Below are 23038 nucleotides of genomic sequence, written 5' to 3'. Positions count from 1 at the left end.
CCAATTTTCCTGCACAGAAACTGCAGGACAGAGTTCAAGCACACCACCAAAATACATCAAAAGCTTTTTTTTTTTTTTAAGGCAAGTAGTTAAGGCCTAAAACCTCTTCTTTACCCTTTAGCACTAATATAAATAAAACCTTAAGAGCTTTAAGTGCTGTTTTTTTATCCAAGTAGAAACTAAACTAAGCAAAAATAAGCTAAAATCAAGTTTTGCTTTGTTTTATTTTCTTAAATGAGCTGAAATTATATTTTAGCTTTGGGACACAGTTTAGGACTTCACAGAGGTATTTGTCCTGTGCACAAGGTCGAATTTTACTGCAGCTGCTTAACTCTCCCTTACATACAGGTTCATTTCCCAGGGACTTTAAATGAACAAAAATAACTGTCACACTGTGTTTGAGAGCCTTTTCCATGACAGAATTGTAGCAAGACTTTCAAGCTGAAGAATTCCTGGTTTGATCCCCAGGCAGCATGGAAAGGGGAAGAGGTAAGACATAACCTGCAGCTTCCCCCTCCACACTGATGCAGCTGAGGATGAGCCCAAAGGCACCAATCCCTGCAAAATGCCAAAGGTTCAGAATCCCTGAGTGCAACACAGATCCCAGTGATTCAAATAGAAGATCTATCACTTAATTCAGTTAATAGCGGAATCAAACAATCATATTCTACAGCTCCAAGTCAGGAAAGCACTTAGGCGTATGACTAAACCCATTCCTATCAGGGAATGCAATTAAATGCAGACTTAAAATTAAAGATGGCTGTAATTGTCCTTCATGAACAAAGATGCATTCCTGAACCTGGGCCTTCTTAGTCTTAGAAAAACCCTAAAACGCAAATCTTACTCTTGCAGTGGATCTAAATCCTCTTAAAAATTTCTGCTATAGACCTAAGTGGCTATAAAACTTTAAAATTAGTTTAATCTATTTTTCTGACCTCAAACACAGGTTATTTTCCACTAGCACTGGAGCAGATCTACAATACTCAGTGTTCCATGAAAGAATCCTTGAGTGGCCCTGGGACAGCAAATGTTATGGAAAAAACCTCCAGCTCCGGATAGGACTGCAAAACATGTGTTTTAAAAAAGAAAAAAAAAAGGAATCTGCACTATAGGGTGCCCTTAAAATATTCAGTGTTCAAAAACAAATTTCCTCCAACCTTGAAAGCCCTGTGAAATATTACACACCATAAAAATCTTGGCCTACTAACTAGTTGCTCTAAAACATTGGATATGTCTTCAGAAATTTTCCCCCCAGCTATGTAGAATCTCATAAAGTATTCTGTATTTCCCATTCAAGAGCAAGGCAGAACTGTGCTGGCACAAAGCACATTTTGGTGCACTTCCCTGAAGTTTACCCAACTTCATAGGCTAAATTTGCATGTCAACTTTCAGAGGAAGCACTTCTGGGGCAGAAATATACACAATGAACGTCATCTGATTATTATTTTTGTTGAACTCACTAACACCTTCAGCGCACTTTGCATAACTTACAAAGCAACTGCTTAGATTGATAAATCTTCATATTTCCTCTCACAAACTGCCTTTGTATTCATCTGAACTCTGCTTGGGCAATCAACTTGTAGTGAGCCTTAAGAAGCCTAAACCCTGTTGCTACTGTAACTACCTATATGAACCTTGCCCACCTCCCCAGGACTGACAGCCTTTGATAGGGCACCAGCATGGGACATTCTGGCACTTGGTGTGATCCCCCAACCTGCCCTCAGATACTGCCCCTTCTCTCACAGTCTTCCAGAGCTATTACCTCTCCAGCCCCACTTCCTAGTTGGTAGCAGCATCTGGCAGGATTTAGATATTCTTACCGACATCTGGTGACCTCCTTAAAGGGGTTTCCAAACAAGACCCCTTCCCATCCCATTCTTGCTACAGCTCTGTCGGGTTCTGTTTAGTTCTCTGGCTGTCACCTGAAAGAGAACTTGATCTTTTTTCCAGCTGCAGAAGTTTAAGGCTAATATTTTTCAAAATCAGGCATTTAAAGCACAGCAACTATATTTAGGCAACTCATGATTGCTAGGCTGAATTCTGTAGTCGACCCCCAACAAAGATTTGGTTGGTGTTCATTAGGGCAATTCCACAATTCAGCACTGTTAGCAGAGACTGCTTTGCCCAGCTGTGGTAATTATACTTTCACCTTACTGAGTAACTGTGCTCTATCACCAAGGACCCAGACATTTATCCTCATAAAGTACATACACATGCAGGGATTGGAAAATAAAATTTCATCAGAAATAAAAGCACACAGGAATTGCTAACCTTAGTTAGACCTGAAGTCCAGCTAACAGCACTTATTGTCCAGTGATGAGCACTTGGGGATGTGCAGGCAGAGCACAAAAGTCACAGCATTTACTGAATGAATCTTCCTCAAAATACCCTCCTGTGCTCCAGGACCAGAAGTAGCCCTTAGACCATCAACCTATTTCCTCTAGTACTGCTCTTCTCTCTACCTCTTCTGGCACTGCTATAGTTTTTCAGATGAGATTAGCAAGTTGCAAATAGGATTCACCAGAGCTTCAAGTAATGGCCAATTTATATTTTCTATTCTTTCGTCCATTCCTCTGCCATTAGCTTTGATTTGCCTTTATGGCCAGCAACAAGCAAGTTTGTTGGTGTTCCCCTGGAACCATCCCCCATGACTTCACAGCTCTAAGTGGCAGTCTTCAGGTACAGCCAGGTCTATATGTCTATCTTTAGGATTATTTGTTCTATATGTACATTTATTCTGCAAATATCAATTCTGAACATCCTTTGCCCTCATTTAGTTATTAAATGTGACTCGTGTATGAGGCAACTCTTTTCAAAGCTTAACATCCAACTAGACTTTATAAATCTTCATTATTCACAGTTGTAGTCAACTAACTGCTCCCATTCTTTTTGAGAACTCTAAAAATGTTGAGCATCACAAATCCCAAAACTGTCTTTGGGGCCCCTACCCTCTCTCCACTGTAAATTTGACCCCTTGTTCCTCTCAGTCATTCAATCAGGTGCTAACCAGCGAGCTCATCTCTTCCTTTACACTATTAGAATGTGTTAAACCTTGCCTAGGGAACTTCTTGACAGTTTTTTTGTAAATTGAAGTAGGAAGTATTTGAAATTTTACTTTACTTTCACATAATCCACCTTAAACCCCCCATGAATTAAGAATTTAAAGGAAATTCCTCAAATTAGCAAAGCTGTTAAGAGGAAAGAAAAAAAAAAGAAATGTTATAAACCATTTCAATGTATGTTTTCCCCTCCGTCCCTGAACTCTGTAGGTTGTGTCTACATCAGAAAGCAGTGGAGGCCCTCAGGAATGTGCTTCTGAAGAAACGTAGCAGTGCCAATGTCCTACTTGATACTCCACACCCAGTGAGGGTTGGGATGAGCGTTGCTTTGGACCACTTGGTGAATCTTGCCTGACCCTTGGACATATTGCCCATTAGTGCTGGGAAAGGGAGAGGCAGAGTCCCCAGGCACAGCTTTCAGTTCAGATATATCCAAAGGGATCCAGTTTTTAAGTTCCAAGACTGTGAAAAAACACATAGCAAAGCACAATTAAGCTTTAGAAGTACCCCTTTCGGTCCTTCCAGATTATGACTGATCCGAACAAAACCTCTAATGTCGATGCTCTTACTGTAAAAAGCATTAGAGCAATAGACTTTTCTTCTACTATAATAATTATGAAGACTCTCATTTCTTCCTCATAAAATAAATCTGTACTCACTCCTTCAAACTTTTGAAATCTATAATTAATATCTTTTAGAACGTACAAAAAACCTGAAAGAAATGAAGAGCTAGAATCCTATGTATTAAACTGCTATATTTCTTCACTGGTGTCTTCTAAGGGGTTAAGCATACAAGACAAAGAACAGCATCAAAGTTACATTTGGAATAGTGTGGGGAAATGAAGGAACAGATGGAAAATCAAAATCTTGATTTTTCTGGACCTGTTTCAAGCTCCAATACTGACATCAAGTAGTTGGTCCACCTTTGTGAAACTTCTGTGCAAAAAGATACAACAGGTTTTCTGTATTTCTCACAATTTTTTATCAGTATGTTATTATTAGAGAGCCAAAATGTATTCATAGGAATGCAGAATTTGGATGAAGATGGAGTTTCTACTTTTCAAGGCCTCTGTGCCAAGATACTTCAGAACTGCAATGTCAAGTATAAACAACCTCAGCCCCGTGGGTGTCACTTCCATGCTCTCACCAGCAAGTGGCAGACAACGCACATTTTATATGTATTTCCACTGTTTCCCCCTATTTTACTTCAACTTCGAACTTTCAAAGGTTTTACAATAAATGGAGTCTGACAGTTTTAGTTTATTTTAGCAATAATCACAAGACGATCTTTTCTGCAAATACAATAAATGTTATCCAAGAGCAATTTGGAGCAATCAGTATTGATATTTATACCATGTGTGTTGATTGAAAAGCTCTTGGCTGTAAGAATGGAATATGAATCTATCCAGACTGCTATGAATATCTCCTAGTGTATGCTCGTGTGGGAGCTATAAAAGTGAGTTTATTATAATTAGTGGAAAAATAGTTTTGTTGTAAATTGAAAAGAGACAAGAAAGCGATACCATCAGCTTCAGCAGTTCAGCTAACTTTCTTAGTCTGTCCTTTGATGCTCTTCTGTTTATTAGGATACACTGCTCTTCAGCATTTCAAAGGCTTTTTTCAATCTCAATGTGATTTTTGGAGTGTGCGAGAAAAGCTTTCAAAAGGACAAAGGAATGAAATCAGCAACAATGAAAAAGAAGAAAACCCTTTACCCAACAGGTCAACACTGCACAGAATATTAAGCTTTACATCTTCAATATGTAGATTTATTCCTAGAGGAAATTATGGATTGAACAACTCTAAAAAGTACTTTATGTTATTCATCCTACAGACAAAAAAAAATCTTCAGAAGTCATTGCAGCCAAGAAATTTAAAAGTAATTCTGCTACTGGCATGGCACTAATACTCTTCACACACAGACATCTTATTCATTAGATGGTTTTTCTTGTGCAGAACTATGTCATGGGCTAGCGAGAGTGCCAGAGATTAGATGTATCTGCTCGACACCACTGAGGAATCAGCACGAGCAATGGCTGTGTAGAAGGATCCTGAACAAGCACTGAGTATAGCCTGGAGAACACAGGGACTTAGCTAGTTATGCTTCACTCAGGACAGGCAGAGAACTTATCCACAGGGAAAAACCATTCCTGAGCAACCTGGAGAAAGGGCAGTGAGAAAGAGGTGCTCCAGATCTAGCCAAGGTTTCCCTGATGCTAAAAGAAAGGCTCTTATAATTACTTTTACAGGTCATTCTAAGAGATCCTCAGTTGACAGACAGTCACGTTTGATCACTGTCTGATGGCACTTTTACTTCAGGATTTTCTGCAAGGATTTTCTGTGGGCCATTACTCCATGAATGCAAGAGGTCATTCCTGTAAATTCACATGTATGATGATGACAATAAAAGGCTGTTTCACACTCACACTGCCTGTTTACAGGAACTTTTGGAGTGCATAAAAATATTAGTATTTTCTTCTGATTCAAGCACTTGTTTGATCAGTCATGTTTTATCAGCATTCTCAGCAAAGTTCTCATCCTCCTACACTGCAAATGGACATATTTTTGGGTCCCGTCTATTAAACAATCTATTAAACCTTATTAGCATAAGGTGCTATTAACTTCAATCTTCTGGTTTATTACTTTTCATTGAAGGGAAAGAAAACAGGAAAAATCTTCTTACATCATTGCAAAAGTTTTTTTGCTTCTAGACTTAGTGACATTTTAAGTCATGCAAGCTCTATTTTATTCACAAACAGTAATACTTACTTCCTTGGCAATGACAGGAAATAAAGCAATTAGATAAATCATTTTCTAAGTCAACACTGGTGTCTCAGCATAACTAAAGTTTGGCTCACGAATATACACAGTTCTAAAGCATTTGGAAATCTACAGTCCCATGTGAAAATATTAATTTATATTTAAATTGCTAACTGCTTACCCATCCTAACAATATTAATATTACCAGTGTGACATGAACTCTCTGCTGAATTTGAGATGTAGGTCAGTTATACATGGAGTTGCCAAACTATAGCTGGAAAATATTACTTCATCAAAGAATTAGCCTTGGTACAAACGGTGAATAGCACAGCCACATGTCCTAATATATGTCAGCCTGGCGCCACTATTGTGTGCAGAGCTATTTGCATATATATATTTCTATCACTACCTTGGTTCTGTATCAACACCCTCTGAAATGCACCTCCCAGCAGCACAAACACGAGCAGCACTCGGGCTGCTCTGAGGTTGCTCTTTGCACTCAGTCGCAATGTTTGTGACTATCAGCACTTTCACACATCATCTCCACAAAAGGCTGAGCTCAGCTCAATAAATATTTGACAGAATATTGCAGAGTTAAGTCTTATGCTTTAAACTTAACAGATAGCAATGATAAGATTAAAAAGAAAATATCTACCTTTCTAACAAAGGACTGGAAAATAAAATGAAACTGGAAAATAAAATGGACTGCTATATGCATGTAACTGCTGATAAACATTAATGTTTCTCCACAGATGTTGAGCTAGAAAAATATCTTTATGCTCTCTTAGCTCGGCACTGTTCTTTGTTTTCTTGCTGCAGCTGCAGACTGATGGCTCTAAAAGGTAAGTTTACTTCACTGTCAGGTTTTAGGTTTATTAAGCTACGGCTGGAGATTTCATTTTCAGTTTTAACAATAGTCTAGACATATGTGCATCTCAAACAGGGATAAGGAAAGTTCTCTGATGAGCAAGTCAGCTGGCCATGCTTGCTGTTGCGGCAAGATAGTCCTGCACTCTGGTGGGCTTTAAGCTCCATAATGGAGCCCTAGGCCAGTTCATGGAAAGAAAAGCACTTTCAAAGGAAACTCTGAACATATGTGTGTAAATTGAAGTGACAGGCAGAAAAGAAATAGGACTGGTGTGGGTGACATGCCAAATAAAAAAAGACTAATGATCAATGATTTTCTGCCTTCACTGGTAATTTATTTCAAGATGTAAGGTAAACTTCCGATTCCAACATTACAAGGAATGTCAGTGCAGTTCTTGCTTACCTTTCACGGGACATTCAATCATAATATTTGCTCCGATTCTTGCCACAATTGTATCTCCAACAACTGCTGAGAAACTGCTGGCTTCCAGATTTGTTACATTTAACACAGAGGACAAGATGACAGGAACCTCTTTGAAATGAAAGGGATAATAAGTTTTAACATCTTTATTTGACTTTTAAATATAGATCCTGTATTTAAATTCATTATGTTTGGAACAGAATTCAGTTTGCGAAGCAGCAGCCAGAAAATACAGGTGGGATAGATATGGACAAACTGAACTCACACTTGCTGTGGTTTTAGAGCATTTAGTGCAACAAGACCATCTTATTGCTGCCTATAAAAGCAAGCAGAGTTTCATGGATTGGCAGTAAAACTATTTCACATTGCAGTGGGGATGGGTGCTTATATATATGTTTATAGACACACACACACACACATATATACGTGTGTATATAGATATAAAAGCCCAATTCAGCAGATGCTCCAGTCTTACCTGCACGTAAGAGCAATGATGTTTCTATATCAAAACCAAAGTCATTAACAACAAGGCATCCATACGTGCCAAGTTCCTTTGGAGTAGGATTCCGAATCTGCACTTTTCCAATAGTGTCCAGGATCACCCTGCAGAATAATCAAGGAAATCAAGGGTGACTACCCTGGGTCAAACACAGCGGAATCTTCTTGCAAGAGTTACAGATACAGCAGCAAGATTCCTTTCTAGGAGTTTAGTATTCAAGAGCAGGACACATAGTAACAGATCTGCCTCCTCTTTGGTGACAGAAGTGGAGTGCTCAGGGATACACACATGGAAGATTCCTCAGACCTCCTCCTTCTACAGAGCAGTGGCCTGGTTGCAGCCCTTGGAAGGACAGAGCATTGGCTACTACAAACTAGGACCCCTTGAGATCAAAAGCATGAATAAATCAGAATACCACAGTTAAAACTATTAGGCTTGGAAAAAAAATCAGTCTCTCCACAGCAAGCTTGGATTTCAGCAGGATTGGGCAATTCTCAAGTCTTTGGTGTGACTTTCAAATTACTGTGGGGTTGGGTTTGTTGGGTCTTTTCTTAAATCATCATTGAAGCTAAAATCTCCCACCAAAACCTCACAGGTGTCTTGAATACGTTGCCTGCCCTCTGAGGGGCAAAACATTAGAGACAGCATCACAAGCTGGGGGAGAGGCTGAAAATAAAAACAATTCTCCCTTGTTACCCCTCTCGGTGCTAAGTCACATTGCCCTACACCCATTGCATCCAAAAAACCTGTAGATCTGGTATTTTCCCACAGTGAGCACATTTACAAAATAGATTAATGAAATACTAAAATTAAAAATACTGGTGTCTCAACCAAACAAACCACCTTGTGTGTGGCTCAGGTACATCACCCTTTACCAACCTGACAGATAAACAGCCATTTACCTCCTCACACACTTTTTCAGATGCAATGCTCTTGACATCACTGGCTTTTGAGTCCACACACATATATTTGGATTTATGTCTTAGAAATCTTACTGTGAAAAAATAGGAAATAAACCTACTTTGCTAATGTATGCCTCAAGTGAAAGAATATCAGTCTGAGCTAAAATTAGGAAGCAAACATGCTCGTGAATAAACAAAACACCATCATGTCCAAAAAAATCAAAGGATCACTTGCAGCAAATTAATGGAAAATTATGCGTATTTCATAAAATAAACATAACTGGTGGGAGCTACAGGGTTCCAAAAACATTTTCACTTTTTAAAATGGCTTAGTTTTGGTGTCTTTGCTTTAATTGATAGCCCTGCAGAAGTGTGTTTTTCTTGGCAGTGCTTTTAATCAGTTAAGTATGTTGAGAAATATCCAAAAGTGCCTTTATCATTTCAGAATAGTTTTTTTCATTACACAAGAGCTAGCTATAATTCCAAGAGGCTCACACACGAAGTTAATGTTAATATTATCAGGTGAGCTTCTAATTTATCAGCAATGAAGGAGAAGTATTTGCTCAGTCTTGAGCAAATATCTGACTATAACACACTCTTGATATACTTTTCTTCAGGTAAAGCTCTCAAACATGATGGTAATACAGGTTCTTTATTGTTCTGTATTTCACAAATTTGTTTCTCTTTGACAGAAACATTTTAAAGTATTGGAAAAAAATACATGGAAGCTCATTTTTTCTTTTACAATTCAAGTTATGCAGGTCCAGTTAAACCTAAATATTTACTGTGTTGAATGATGGTGAGGCTACCAGTGGTATTTTTCTTTCTTAAAATGGTTAAGAGTTAAGACTTATTTTCATCCATACCATGGCAGATGTTTTTAATGTGCTCCCACTGTATTTGGTACCTGAATGAATCCAATAGGTTCCCTAATTTGTGGATAACTCTGCCCTTTTCCTGACACAGATGAAATGATTAAGGCAGATCAAAAATACAGTCAGGACATCCAAAACACTTCACCTTGTAAAAAAGTGTCTTCCCACATAGTACCATGGAAAAGGACAACACTTGGATGTTAGTAAAGCCAAACAATGCGAGAAACACTTGAAAGAACAAAAATAAATTACTTTACTAAAAGGATGGAAGGCCCAGTGGTCACGTTTATCATATTTTTACAACCGTATGTTCTAATATTGCACAGCAGGGTGGATTTTTACAGTCAAAAGCGACATAGTCAGTCAGTCAAAAGTAAGAGAGAAGCCATTTACTTACTTCTCAGAGGCTTTTAATGTCTCGCCATTTTTTGTCCAAGTATATTTCACTTCACCAGTACCAGCTGTTTCACAGAGTAGATTGACAGCATGAGTATTCTTCATCAGAAAAACTGTATTTCCAATTCGTACAGTTACTGTTTTGTTGAGGGAAACTCGAGGACTTTCCTTTTGCCTCATAATAACTGGAGCCTTTTGGTCAAACATGAACTTATCAACTGTTTTTGTGTTGAAACGTTCAGATTCATTTGGCGATTTGCCTGTGAGTTTAGAGGCAAGTTTCTCATCCTGGGCTCCCTTCCATTTTTCAGCAGTTGGTTGTGGAGGCCTAGATAATTCAGCAATCAGCTGATAAATGACCTGGGATGCCAAGTCATCACTGACTTCTCCTGTTTCAATGAGCTGACTCATGTTGCTGATGAGCTCCTCAAACTGCGCTGTGTCCATGCTGTAGGCGCCCTGGAGAACCGCTGCCTCCAGGCGCTTGTTCCTGAACTCCCGAGAGCCAAAGTCTTCTGCTGAATTGCTTCCAAAGCTTTCCAGATTTCGAAGGAATGGTTGATCATTCACTTGCCTGTCACCCAGATAGAGCTCATTCTTCTTACTCCACATTTGCCACATTTTGCTCATTTTATGCCATTTGGCCCCAAAGCTGTTGGCCTCGTTGTGATCTGTGTTACTGGTCTCCCTGGCATGTTTCCTCAGGGCCGGTGGTTCTATCAGCCTGTTGTCAGTTCCAATGAGTTTGAGTACAAACGTATCATGCACAGAGCCCGCAATACACCGGTACACACCGATATCAGCAGCTTCGAGACAATGTATTTTCAGCGAGCCTGACTTAGTGATGCCAAGTCTTTTAGAGTTTTGTAAGCGTTGTCCATCTTTCTCCCAACGGATAAGTGATTTCTGGAACCTTCGTACAGGGCACTTAATTACAACGGATGTTTTTGGAAGTAAGTAGGCTCGGCCTCCTATGGTAAAATTAATGCGCTTCTCTTGTCTTGTCTGAATATAGACTCGGTGAATACTGACAATCCGAGGTCCTTGGGCAGAAAACTTTTCTGGAAGCTTAGGTTTAATCTCTGCAAGAAAACAAAGTGTTGAAAAGCATCTAATCATTGGCAGTCATGCTTACAAAATCTGCTTTTCACAGAATGTTTCACAGAGCTTTTCCCAACTTTGTTCAGGTCAGACTGCAACATGCAGAGTATTTGAGTGACAAAAATGCAAAAATATGAACAACATGAAACCATAACATTCCCCTGCTCCAGCCAAGAATTCTATTGCTTCTTCCTCAAACCTCCTAACAATAAAAGGATACAGGCAATGTACACCTATATGGACACAGATGGTGCACATATATGTAAATGTATATATCTATATATGTATGTATTATATATTCCACATATATGATCCTATTATGGTTATATGCTGCATATTTCCTATTGCTGCCTCAGAAAGGCTAGACATGATGGTAATGAAAAAACTGAAATAAAAAAAAAGTGAACACATTATCACCTTCCCCACATTTGGGCACTGTCAACTGCAGAATGACCTAAAAAAACCGAAACTTATCCAAAAAGTAAGGTTCCCTTTGAATGTTATTTAACTTGTTGGCTGGCTGTGCTGGTTGCCTGAGTCAAGCCAACTGACACAGGGGGTGAAAAAAACAGTCAGTGAAGACACAGTACATGCAAGAGGCAAAGTCACTCTGTAATCATTAGCTGAGGGTAATTTCTCCGTGTTGAAAGATGAGTTGCTTACAGTGCTGTGCCAAAAAAAGGAGGGAGAGAAGCAAGGACATAGAGAAATAAGGCAAAAGTTTGAGAGGCTGAATATAGCAATCAGATGAATTGACATAAGCAGGCAATAACGGCATAAAGCTTTGTGCAGGCTGAGTATGGAGACACTGGGTATTCCGAAGCTCCTCTGGAGCTGTACTGCAGGCACTTGGATGCTGGAAGGTTTCTAGGGACCTGCCTGGATGAATACCAGGCTTTCCCAGCAGTGTCTGGGTAGGCACACTGGAGACTGCAATGTTTTGGATACCACTGTGCTGACTCACTGCTGGCAACCAGCATGCCCTGCTTTGATCAGCAGAACTAATCTGATGGAGAGCACTGGGTAGGGGAGGAACAAAGCGCTGCAGGAGGAGGTGTGGAGCAAGGGCAGAAACCCCCGAGTTCTTCCATGCAAGGTGACACTGGCCAGATGGGAAGAGTCAGGAAACACTGCTGCTGGTGCTAGAAAACAATCCAATTGTGTTTGGTGACCCAGCCTTTTGGTATGTGACAGGGAGAAAACTCAGAGCCTGCACAACGAGCTGATGAGCCAGGAAATGGACACACAGATCAAATCACTTCTCAGCATGTCTGAATCTGAAATAAGTACTACTATTCCATGTGGTTGGTGCTTAAATAAATAGACAACTACATTGATGGTACACAAATGATATGTGAAAAACTGCATACTTCTTACATACACATGCTTCAAATATGCTGTGAAGAAATAGGTGAAAAGCTAAATGCTTCAAGCATTCAATAAGTGTGTACACTGTAGGAACTACACCCTAGAGTGCATTCTCATGCTTATAAAACAAAATGGTTATTTTCAATGTTTTGGGTAATGAGTTCAGACCTGTGGGGATATCATGGTTTCATAATTACACAGGTTTTAAATTGGGATTTGTTATCCAGATACATGGTTCCCTCAACCATTTCACATAGTACAATAAATAAATTGTTTCAGGCACTCAGTATACAAAAATTATTAAAGTGGTGTCCTGTTTTTAATAAGTTATTGGGCACCAAATATTTATTTTCAGGGAAGTGTTCCAGTATCAAATCTTCCATTTCCAAACTCCAACTTACAGACACGGTAAGTGTAACTTTAAACACACAAATTAAAATACTTCAGGCTGTGGTCTGTTTACACTAGTTATTCCAACATGGAATTAAACCCAGTGCATACTTATAAATATGTTAACAAGTCTCATCCATTTCATTTTTTAAAAAAAGACAGACCACTAACTCTCATTAGCAGTTCAACACTAAAGGGTGTGTGTAGTTTTACTGGTGACTGGTGAACAAGGCTTGGTGTGAAACAAAGTTCAGAGTTGTGGATGTCAGGCCATAGAAATATATAAGGTCACATGAGTGTATGAGGCCACATAAGAATGCATTCTCTGGACCCTTCATGTCATCCAATCTTGCAGCTGCTGAGGTAACAGAGTGTGAGAGTAAAGGTAATCTTACTTAAGGAATATATGGTGCTGAAGCCATTGGACCTAATTACCACCTGATACAAATCCATCTGCATCTGTGACCTCTAATGGTCCTCAACAGCTTCAGCTGCATTTCAGTTCCCAGTGACCTCAGGGCTAGACTGGTGTTATTTCCTATTTCGCAGAGCCCAGAGTCAGAACTGTTTCTACTTAATAAGCACTATTAAGTCAGAAAACAGCTACAATTACTAGTCTCAGGGTAAAAGATTAAGTCTGAAATGACTCAGCACTCAGAGCCACAGAAGAATCATCTTGAGAAGGCACATTCGGAAACTGCTCTCAAAGGCAAGAAGCCCCAAACCACCCACAATACCCCCACATGCCACTCCACCCCACATCCCTCTGTGTAGAGCTCACTGCCTGCCCATCCTACAGCCACATTGTGTTCCTGCCTTCTACTCACTGCCACCTCAAGGCAGCCTGAACCCAGGGCTGCAGGAGGAGGAGATTCCTCCTGCATGTTTCTGTGAATGCGAAGCCTGCTGCTGCCCCTGCCCTGGCTCCTTCTGCAAGACCCAAACTGCAGCTATGGATATGGACAAGCCTCACACCATTCCCTGCCCTCCCACTGCACAGCAGAATTGCCAGGCAGATCCAAGCTGTGGGGGTTCCCTTGATCCAAAGGCTTTTGGACATGGGGGGAGAGGACAGTGGTTCCCTTTGTGACTTTGATCTGCACCCTTTCAGTCTGGTGACTTCCCTCCCTCTGCAGGCCACTGTCCTGCTCCCTTGGCACTGTGCTGGAAGCTGACATTGTAACTTTAATATCAGTCTGAGCTAAGCAATTTGCAAACCAGCTACACTGCCATTCAACTATCCACAATTAATTAAATTCAGATAGATATGCAGCTCAAAATATTTTATTAAACCTTATGCCAAGGACATTCCTGAAAGTCCACAGGGCTTTATTTAAGTGGAGTTTTGAACCTCAGGATTTTGGCATGTTAATCTGAAATGCAGGCCAGGAAAAGAAGTTTCGTATTATGTATGAATCAGTAATTATTCTATTTCTTATTTTGTTTTGTGAACGATCTGTAAAGTGAAGCTTCAAGATGTATAAAGTAGCTATTTCTTGACAGCACTATGAATTGGGTGAAAACATATCTATCTGATCTGTGATCAAAACCAGGCTTTTTGTTTTCTCCCAACTCAAAAATAAAAGCTCTACTTTCTTCCTTTCTTCTCAGCATCCTGCTCCCCAAATGTGCAAACCCAAACTCTCCTTTTATAAAGGAAAGGAAACATACGTTCAGACATAAATAACCTGTATTTAGAGCTGTCTGTTCCAAATAAGGGTATGCAATTGAATAGATCAGTGAGGTATTTCCAATGGTGTTACACACAAGCAATTAGTGCAACTACCATCAGTATCACAACCCAACTGTGACCAAACTGTACAATTTCTATTGACTATCTTTCTGAAAAGGTTCTTATATAGATAGCAATAAAATATTGGATTTTTTGAAAAGTTCCTCTACTGTCATTACTTCCAGCAAAGTTCATGAGACTGAGATCCCAGTTTCTATAGGAAAGATAGAAATTATACCTAAAATTATCCCTGGCACAATTTCAGGTTTTGAATTTCACCATGCTAAGCAAAATATCCAGTGTAATACAAATGTATAGTGAAAAGACAAGGCAGAATTGGATTCTTATCTTTTCTAATGTCTTTTGTAATTTATGGTCAATTTATGGAATTTTTTTTTAGTTGAAATTGTGTAAAGGATAAAGGACAAATCAGACCAAATATGGGTAAATATGAGGGTGAGCGCTATATACCTTAGCACATATTCAGAATGGCGTCTTGAGATCATAACTTTTGTTTCTAATTGGCAGATAAAAAAAATCATGTTATCACTGGTGTAGTAATTATGACACTGAGTTTCTGCCAGATTAGTAATGATGTGAAAGTATAGCAAGATGAGTGAATTCACGTGTATATAGAGTTTTCTTTACAAATAGATCCTTCCAGATCAGCAAGAAACTAGACAAAGTAACATACTTACTGTTGCAGGCATTCATCTGACAAGACCTTACAAGCAGTGAAGGAGACAGACCACTACACATTGATCCATTTAATGTGGCATACTGGCCCTTTGCTGTTAGGTTTTGGCAGGCAAGTTTCCTCCTCTGGATTCCAACACCACAGCTTACCGAGCACTGTGGAAGGAAAGATTCAGGCAAGCTCAGCTCAGTGTCCCACACCACACATGCTAATTTTAAACTAGCTTGTTTTGTTTAGGTGTTTTTTAAGTTTTAGTTCTGAGAGGGAGTGCACATACTCTACTTCATATGAAACCTTGTGTTATCTAGTTATTAAACTACCTCCACTTTTCCACACAGTAAGAATAAAAGAAAGTTTGTCCAGCACGCAATCAAGGAATTAAAATACTACAACAGTAAGTCCAACCATGGGTAGAACAGAGCAATGAGATCTAGTATGAGAGAAACAATTCAGCAGGTCCTAAACAGTCTTTGTCAAGTCTCTCAGCCCTCTCTCCTAGTTTTTATTGCCTTGACCTGTAATTGCAGCTTCTAAATTCACTTCTCTAAATCTTTCTGATTGGGAAACGGTAGCAGTTTTCATTTAATGTGAATGAAAGAGGACATATTCCAGAATAAGCCAAATAATTTTGTTTTGGAAGTTGCACCATGAAATTGTAGCTAAAAATGTCTGGTAGAGTGACTGCAATGCATTACAGCCTGTCCTTCAGCAACAGGAACAGCGCTCAGGAAAGGGGCTGTGAGCAGTCTGGTTCGTAGGCATAGCAACTGCATGAACAGTTTAGTCCAGGTACATGACTTGTGAAGCCTTCAGCTGCCCTGGCAATTTACTGCTCCAAACAGCTTATTCACCCAAGCAGAAATCTTAGAGCTCACATTGCAGTTGAGGGGTTTGGTTCACCGTTGCTGAGGTTTGCTCACCTTGGACCACTCTCCAAAGACCAGCTGAGGAGGACAATCAACTTTTGCACATGGTTTATTAGTTGGCAATTTAGGTTTCCGGCAGGTGTCATCAGGGTGTTTCAGGAAACTTCCATCTGTCAACAGCTGCTTACAGTACACTTTGCGGGTCTGAATCCCTCCCCCACAAGTACGGGAACACTGAGGAGAAGAATCAGACATAGCACATCCACCTGCATGGACATCTGGGCTCAGCAGCACTGCTGGTGTAGGCAAACACTGCGAGTTCTGCCCTCCCCCCTTTGACAAATTACATCTAATTTCAATTAAAAACCAGGCAGCACAGAAAACTGTCCTGTTAAAATATTTTATGTCTTAGAGATGATGAGGACTCAAGTTCAGAATTCAAACATACCACTTGAATGCAAGCAAGTAGTAGAAATCTTAACGAAAAACATGCATCTTACACACAGACATGCCTATGTCCCTCACCAGCTAATACCTCTGGTGGGAGCTTAGGAAAGTGTCTTTGAGCCACAAAAAAACAAAAAGGAAAAAGAGCAAAAAGGAAAGAAAGAGGAAAAGGGAGTAAAGGGAGAAAAGAAAGGAAAAAGAGGGGGAAGTGGAGAGAGGGGAGGAAAGCAGGTTATATATTTGTAGAGCAGAAAGACAGAGAGAGATGATGTCTGGAGTAACTGGTATCCTGAAATCTTAGAAAGGACTTACACCTCATTCTGTGAGTATGCATTGGTGCAGTAGCCAAAAGCAGTGTTTCTGACCCAGGGTTAGTTTATTCTAAGGACATAACTTGAAACACTTAACACACAGAAGGCCAGGAACTACCTTCCATGCCTTCCATGCCAGAACTACCTGCCTGGCCAAAGGATCACATTTAAACTATTTCTGTAACCCAGTCATACCTGTTGCCATTCCTCAACGTGCCAAACAGGAGGACAATCAATCTGGTTACAAGCTTGTAAAGAGTGAGGCTTTTGGTCTTTGCACTCCTCAGCAGCAGCAGCCGCCCCTCCGGGCTGCTGGCAGGACACGTCCCGGGTCTGGATCCCAACGCCGCAGGTCGCCGAGCAGCGTCTCCAAGGGCCGCTGTGCCACCTGTTCCAACAGCACAGCCAAAAGCTGATCTCTTAAAAACACACCTCATACTGGGGAAGGAGCAATCCTACCCAAACAGGGCCTAGCAAAACACATAACTGCAGGGACAGTTATTGGTCAATGGCTAATACACCCCTTTTGGTTCAGCTGTAACCCAAAATTATAAACTGCATTTATAAACTTGCAGGTAACAAGCAAAGGCACAAGTTATTAACTAATACAGAGTAATTTTCAAACACACTCAACTCCAGCATTTCCTTTTGAAGTGCTCCTCTTAAAAAGCAGCTTGTTGGCAACCTGCTGACGTTTATATTTATAAATGTAAATATGTAAATAGACCTTTCTTACATCTGCAAAACTTCCTTTAAATGTGTATGTGTTTTCTATAAAACATCCTGTTCCTGTTAACTTCTTCCCTACATTTAGCAAGAGCAGGTTTCTGCAAACACATAGAAACAATATGCAAAGGATCAGGGATGTCAGAGATCAAAAGTGAGTAAATAAGGCAGCGCAGGTCAAAATTTCACATATGGCCCTTTCAAGTGACCAAATGAACTTGGATCTGTATTGGGCTTGTTCTTTGCCCAGAATCTCCCAATAAACATAAGAAGCCATAAGAACTACACGGGGCTACCAAAGAAGCATCAAATGAAGGTGTCTTTAAATCATGATTTCAATTTTTTTTAATTTAGTAGGGATAGAAAGCAATTATTCTCTGTTTTTTCAGAAATGTCCTCAAAATTTTCTTTCTACAACTAGAAGAGTTAAGCCTCTTTTTCCAGCTCTGGCAAATATTCAACATAGAAGAGAATTAATTCAGAAAATGTCTCCTATTTTATTAGTGAGATGCAAAGAGTGGAAAATGAGTGAACAAGACCAAAAAAACACCCCAATCCCAAAACCTTGTTAAAAACAGAAGCAGTGAAACTTCATCCCAAAGCAGTACCACAGCCCTACAATCTGAACCTTTTCTGAGAAAGCCAATGTTTATATAACAATGTTCATATTAACCATTTCTTTGCCACAACATGATTGGATTTACCTTGGAGGGCAAAGCTTCGTATTGCAAGCACGAGTCATTGGTGGTGGCCTCTTGGAATTGTCACACAGGGTTTCATTGACACCTTGTTTTGTCTCTACATGCAGACACATTGCAATGGCTTCCTGTGTTCCTGAATTCAAAAAGAAAACACTCATGAAACAGTGAAGATGGAAGAGGTTTCTGTAAAGGTTACTCTTGAATAATAGTAAAAAAGCTCTGAACACTGAATTAAATAGTAGGCTTAAAAGTAACATCTCAGGAACACAGAGAATTTTGTGTATTTCATGCTTAAAAGATATTTGTGAGTTATACCTTGAACTTTACTTCTGTGATATTTAAAAGGCTTGATGTGACAGCCTACCTCTCTGAAAACCAACAGGAAATAGGTTTTTCTGTCAAGACACTATCAGAGGCTACATCTGCTGGTTCTGTAATGGTCCTAAGCCAGCTATTTCTTTCAGTGCCAAAATCAGGTGAAAGTGATTCCTTCTCACTTACCTTGCCCTTAAGAAGCTAAAGATCTGCAAAAATTGTTATAAAAAATGCAGAAAACTTGCAAAACTATAGTCAGGAAAAAGGTTCTATGTTTAGTCAGCCATCCTCACAGTGGCCAAGAGATGCAATAGTTTTGCTGAAAGCAGCAAATCTGACCCAGCCTAGAGCTTTCCTCACTTGTGATCATTCTTGGCACCTTCTGATCTACAGCTCTTGCTACCTGGATCTTATTACTGAAGCATGAAAGATTACTAATACTCAAATTTCTATGAGTCAAAATGAAATGTAATATAAGTTTTCTTAAGAACAAGTCAGCTTAGTGAATACACATTCTGTGAACTACTTCTATTTTAAACCCATGTAATTATCCAATTTTATATATCGTATTTTTCAGTATGAAAGCCTTGCTCAGTTTCAAAGCTCACTCACATGCACATGAAATACAAGATGGTCATGACGTGCTTGGGGGATTCTGTGTATCTGAGATGTTCCACATGAGCAATGTAATCATAACCCTATCAAACAAAAACTGCACTGAAATAATAAAATACCTATTTCTTTTGTTTCTGGCTAAAAAGAGTTACAGCTTTACAGAACTTAAATCCATTTCATTCTTATCTTTCACTTATCTCCAGTGACTTTGTAAGGATACAAACTTGTTTTCAGCAGCAGGTTATATTTCTTTTCTTACAACCAGCTCCTAAGGTTTCAAAGAGAACTGCATTTTTACCTGAAAACCTTCACTAACCACTTCACAGTATCACCTATGACATTACCACAAAACATCACCACTATTGTTATCAAAGGCTACTACAACTATTCCTGACCCTGTATCAAATGTGCACAACGACTGCTTTCTTGGCACTGCTGCCCATCAGCCAGTCTGATTCCAGCAGACTGCACTGAAAGTTCTTCCTCCATGCCAATCGCCCATATTTCTCTCCTGTCTATGAACATTGTCATTCTTTTCCTAAACCAAAGCAGTTCCTTCTGTCTATAAACAATTTTGACTTAGTGCAGTGTATCAGCCAGCCCAGGCCACAACCCCTCTCTGCAAACCTGAGCCAGTCCAGCTATTCAGACACTTCAGCAGGGGGAAACCAGCAGTGATTTTCAGAATAACACAGATTCCAATTTCTTTCAGGCTCTCTGGTACACCTCGAGATCCCCTCTGGGACTCATTTTCAGTTCAGAAAGACCTTGCTATATAAATGTTTTGACTACATCTACAAAGTGATGAATTTTTATAGAACAAAAGACCTGACCTTAAATATGATTGACAACCTATTCAGTTCTGTTGTATCGAAGTGTTGATAATTACGTTAACATAGATCACACACATTGTGGGAAAACACTTTTACTAGTGAGGCTGAGAATAAATATTTAACAACAAATACCATTACTATAATGCAGGTAGGAAAATGCTCAAATGACAAACCAATAAATATTTCTTTTGCTATTGCAGACTGAGAACCAGGGGAATAAAGTGTTTTCTGTCCAGTCTATCCCCATGTGTTTGTTTAAACAGAAGCAGCTTCTCTTACCCCTTAGGAAGGAAATGCACATCTGACTGTCTACAGGAGAGAAGTAAGGATTGTGTTCTGGCAGAAATGGCATGACCAGATGAGCAATCAAGATCATGTCAAGCATCCATATAATCTCCACTTTAAGTCAAGTTTCACTCTATGGTACCAACCTTCAGATTCAGTGACCTCACTGTGGCCCTGAGGGCAAACTGCACTCCAAGGTGATGCTGCTGCCCTGAACAGGTTGCAATAGGCAGCATCTTCTCAATACCTCACACAAAGGAGGGGCATGAAACAAGATTCCTTTCAGACCATCTATATTGGCAATAATCCCACAGGAGCTTTTTATCTCGGTGTTATATAAGCTAAATTGGGCAGCCAAATGAACAAAAGGCACATCATCCCAGGTGATGGGCTTTCAACTGCAAATTGCCACCGGGGATTCATTAAGCCATTCCTGCCCTACAGCACGACCTGCGAGGCTTTAATTGCATGACGAGAAGAAAATGCTGATAATGTGGTGTGTATTTCATTTGAGTCAAGCACAGAGCACAAACTGCAATAGCAATTCTTCCCCACGGGGGCCTTATTGAAAGAAAACTTACATCTTGTTTTCATGCTGCAAGTACAAAAGAGATACTACAGAGTTGTTAAAAACCTTCCATGCACTCTCTTCCTGTTCCTCAGTCCAAGAGCTTTATTCAATAAATAATTGCACTTAATTGGTGTTACATTTTTTTAAATGTCTTCACAATTAATCACATTTCTCACCCCAGGCCATAATTTTCCACTAGCTGGGAACTTCAATCACTGATAAATTTCTTACTCTACACTGATTGGAAAACGGAAAAATCTATTATTCAAACAAACAAAGTTTTATATATATATGATTTTCTTGGCTTGTAATATAAACAGAGTAGATAATTTAACTAAAACATTATGTATGCAGCAGGGAGCATTAAGTATTTTTACAGTAATCTGATGCACTATTGTAGTAATTACCCTACTATTGCATGAAATGGAATATTTTCTATTTTAACCCAGCATTCAAACCACATACATTTACATTCCTTTACAATTTTTTCATGCAGTGAAATACACAGTCCATGAAACTAATAAAAGACCAAAATGCTTGAAAAAAGCCCAGAATTTTGTTTCTGTTTCTTTTAAAGAACACAGAAAACAAGGGTTGAAAGCTGCTGTGCAAACAGTAAGAGGGTGGATCTATTTTCTGTAGCTGGAAAAGGGAGCACAGGTAGTCCCAGTTCGGTGGCTACTTACAAACACATACTATCAGCTGAAAATAAACCAGCAGAAATGCCAAGTGCTAAGTATCCCTGAGCCATTCTGTAAATTTGTTTTATACTTCTGTGAAAGAGTAAACAGCATCTGCAGGTAATGAAACTGGTGATAGGAGTAACAGTTACCAACTGATTACAACACAAGTTGAAAGCAAATGCTATGTGAGTCTCAGAAAGGTCACTGTTTTTCTTAGAGCCCTCAAATTTGGCTAGAATCCATTAATTTTCTAAGAATCTCAGGTTTCTTATAAATAAAATTGTAAACTTTTAGCCCTTATGGTCCAGACAAAAGCTCAAAAACACAACTTGACTTCACCCTGAAGTTTCCAAAGCCACAGACTAGAGAGGAAATAACAGGAAGTGCCTATGTTATTTGCTGTTTAATGTCATTATTTTTAGGCCAGTGTAATTACTTTAGGGGGCCCAAATCATAATTTCTGAAGCCTATAGAGTATAAATAATAATAATATTTGCTTTTAACTACCAAAATCTGCTTCTTGCAACTGAAGGTATATTTAAACAAGAAAATATTCAGTGATTTTTTTTAAATGGAAAACATCCCTCTAAATTATTGTTGAATAGTTAAATGATTGACAAAACTAAAGAAATACTACAGATTACAACACAAATATTTCTCTTCAGGCATACTCTTCATTCTGATAACAACCATTAATTCTCTACTGATGATATTATGAGAATTAAACTTTTTGTGGGGGCTCTCACATCAGGGCCAAAGTTCCGCAGACTTAAAAGAAAAGAAAACAAAAATAAACAAAAACAAACCACCAGAAACATTCTGAAAAAAATGAAACCAAATCCTGAGGTCCCCAAGCACAGTTGGCTTATTTTCATTTTGTGATTTCTTCAGGCACTGAAGAAACCCAGACCTTTACCTTTCAGGATGGCTACAGAGCTTCCTATGGATAATAAAGGTGACATCTGCCTCATGACAAACTGGCCTTAAAAACTTTTATTTGCACTCATGGGAGGCTGATGAAAGGCGCATTAATTACGTGAACGGCCATAGCACGCCAGAGCTGTTCTCCAAAGCTGCAGGTTGTATGGCTCTCCTTGTGCTGTGTGATGACCCACACGGGTCTGGTGCAAGAAGGCACAGATGACCCAAGACTCGTGTTACCGCTGCCCTAGAGCTGGAAAGACAATGTTTGACATTGCAGATCTTTCTCTGTAACTCGAATACCTGAAAAACCCCAGTGTTTCCACCTGCACTTTTTTGTTTTCTTTGCAGAGACCAGAGAAGACTTTGAATTACAAGTCTAGTCCATACAAGGAGTAAAAAAAAAAATATACAAGTGACAAGCTCTGAAACAGAGATTCAGGTATTGCCCAAATAGTGCCTATAATAGCTTCCAGCCTACTTAGACCCCACAGACCTTTCTCCCATTCAGAGACAGTCAAGCACGAAGAAATGGGGGTGGTAGGGAGTTCCAAGGATACAGAAATCCACAGGAATTTCTTTTAACAACCACTGCTAGATACATACATAGTAAAGTACCTAATATAATTTACATTACACTGGGATATTCCAAACTCAGACAAAATTTATTTCCTGTAACAAAAAAGTTCATCTAATT

At 39.4% G+C, this 23038-nt stretch overlaps 1 protein-coding gene across 3 annotated transcripts in view; it reads right to left on the bottom strand.

Annotated features, from left to right (window-relative positions):
- Nucleotides 1-23038, bottom strand: part of ADAMTSL3 (ADAMTS like 3) — a 172671-nt gene that overhangs the window by 16470 nt on the left and 133163 nt on the right. For all 3 annotated transcript variants that reach the window (XM_071568538.1, XM_071568539.1, XM_071568537.1), the window contains exons 17-23: nucleotides 18122-18251; nucleotides 16887-17079; nucleotides 15988-16167; nucleotides 15069-15222; nucleotides 9781-10861; nucleotides 7583-7710; nucleotides 7090-7218 (exon numbers count right to left, since the gene is read on the bottom strand). In XM_071568538.1, the coding sequence (XP_071424639.1) occupies nucleotides 7090-7218; nucleotides 7583-7710; nucleotides 9781-10861; nucleotides 15069-15222; nucleotides 15988-16167; nucleotides 16887-17079; nucleotides 18122-18251 (1995 nt within the window). The remainder of the gene's footprint in view (nucleotides 1-7089; nucleotides 7219-7582; nucleotides 7711-9780; nucleotides 10862-15068; nucleotides 15223-15987; nucleotides 16168-16886; nucleotides 17080-18121; nucleotides 18252-23038) is intronic.

The sequence above is a fragment of the Pithys albifrons genome, chromosome 13 (genome assembly GCF_047495875.1).
Source record: "Pithys albifrons albifrons isolate INPA30051 chromosome 13, PitAlb_v1, whole genome shotgun sequence".
Taxonomy (NCBI): domain Eukaryota; kingdom Metazoa; phylum Chordata; class Aves; order Passeriformes; family Thamnophilidae; genus Pithys; species Pithys albifrons.
The sequence above is the reverse complement of the archived record's forward strand: the minus strand, read 5'-3'. Positions and strand labels throughout refer to the sequence as shown.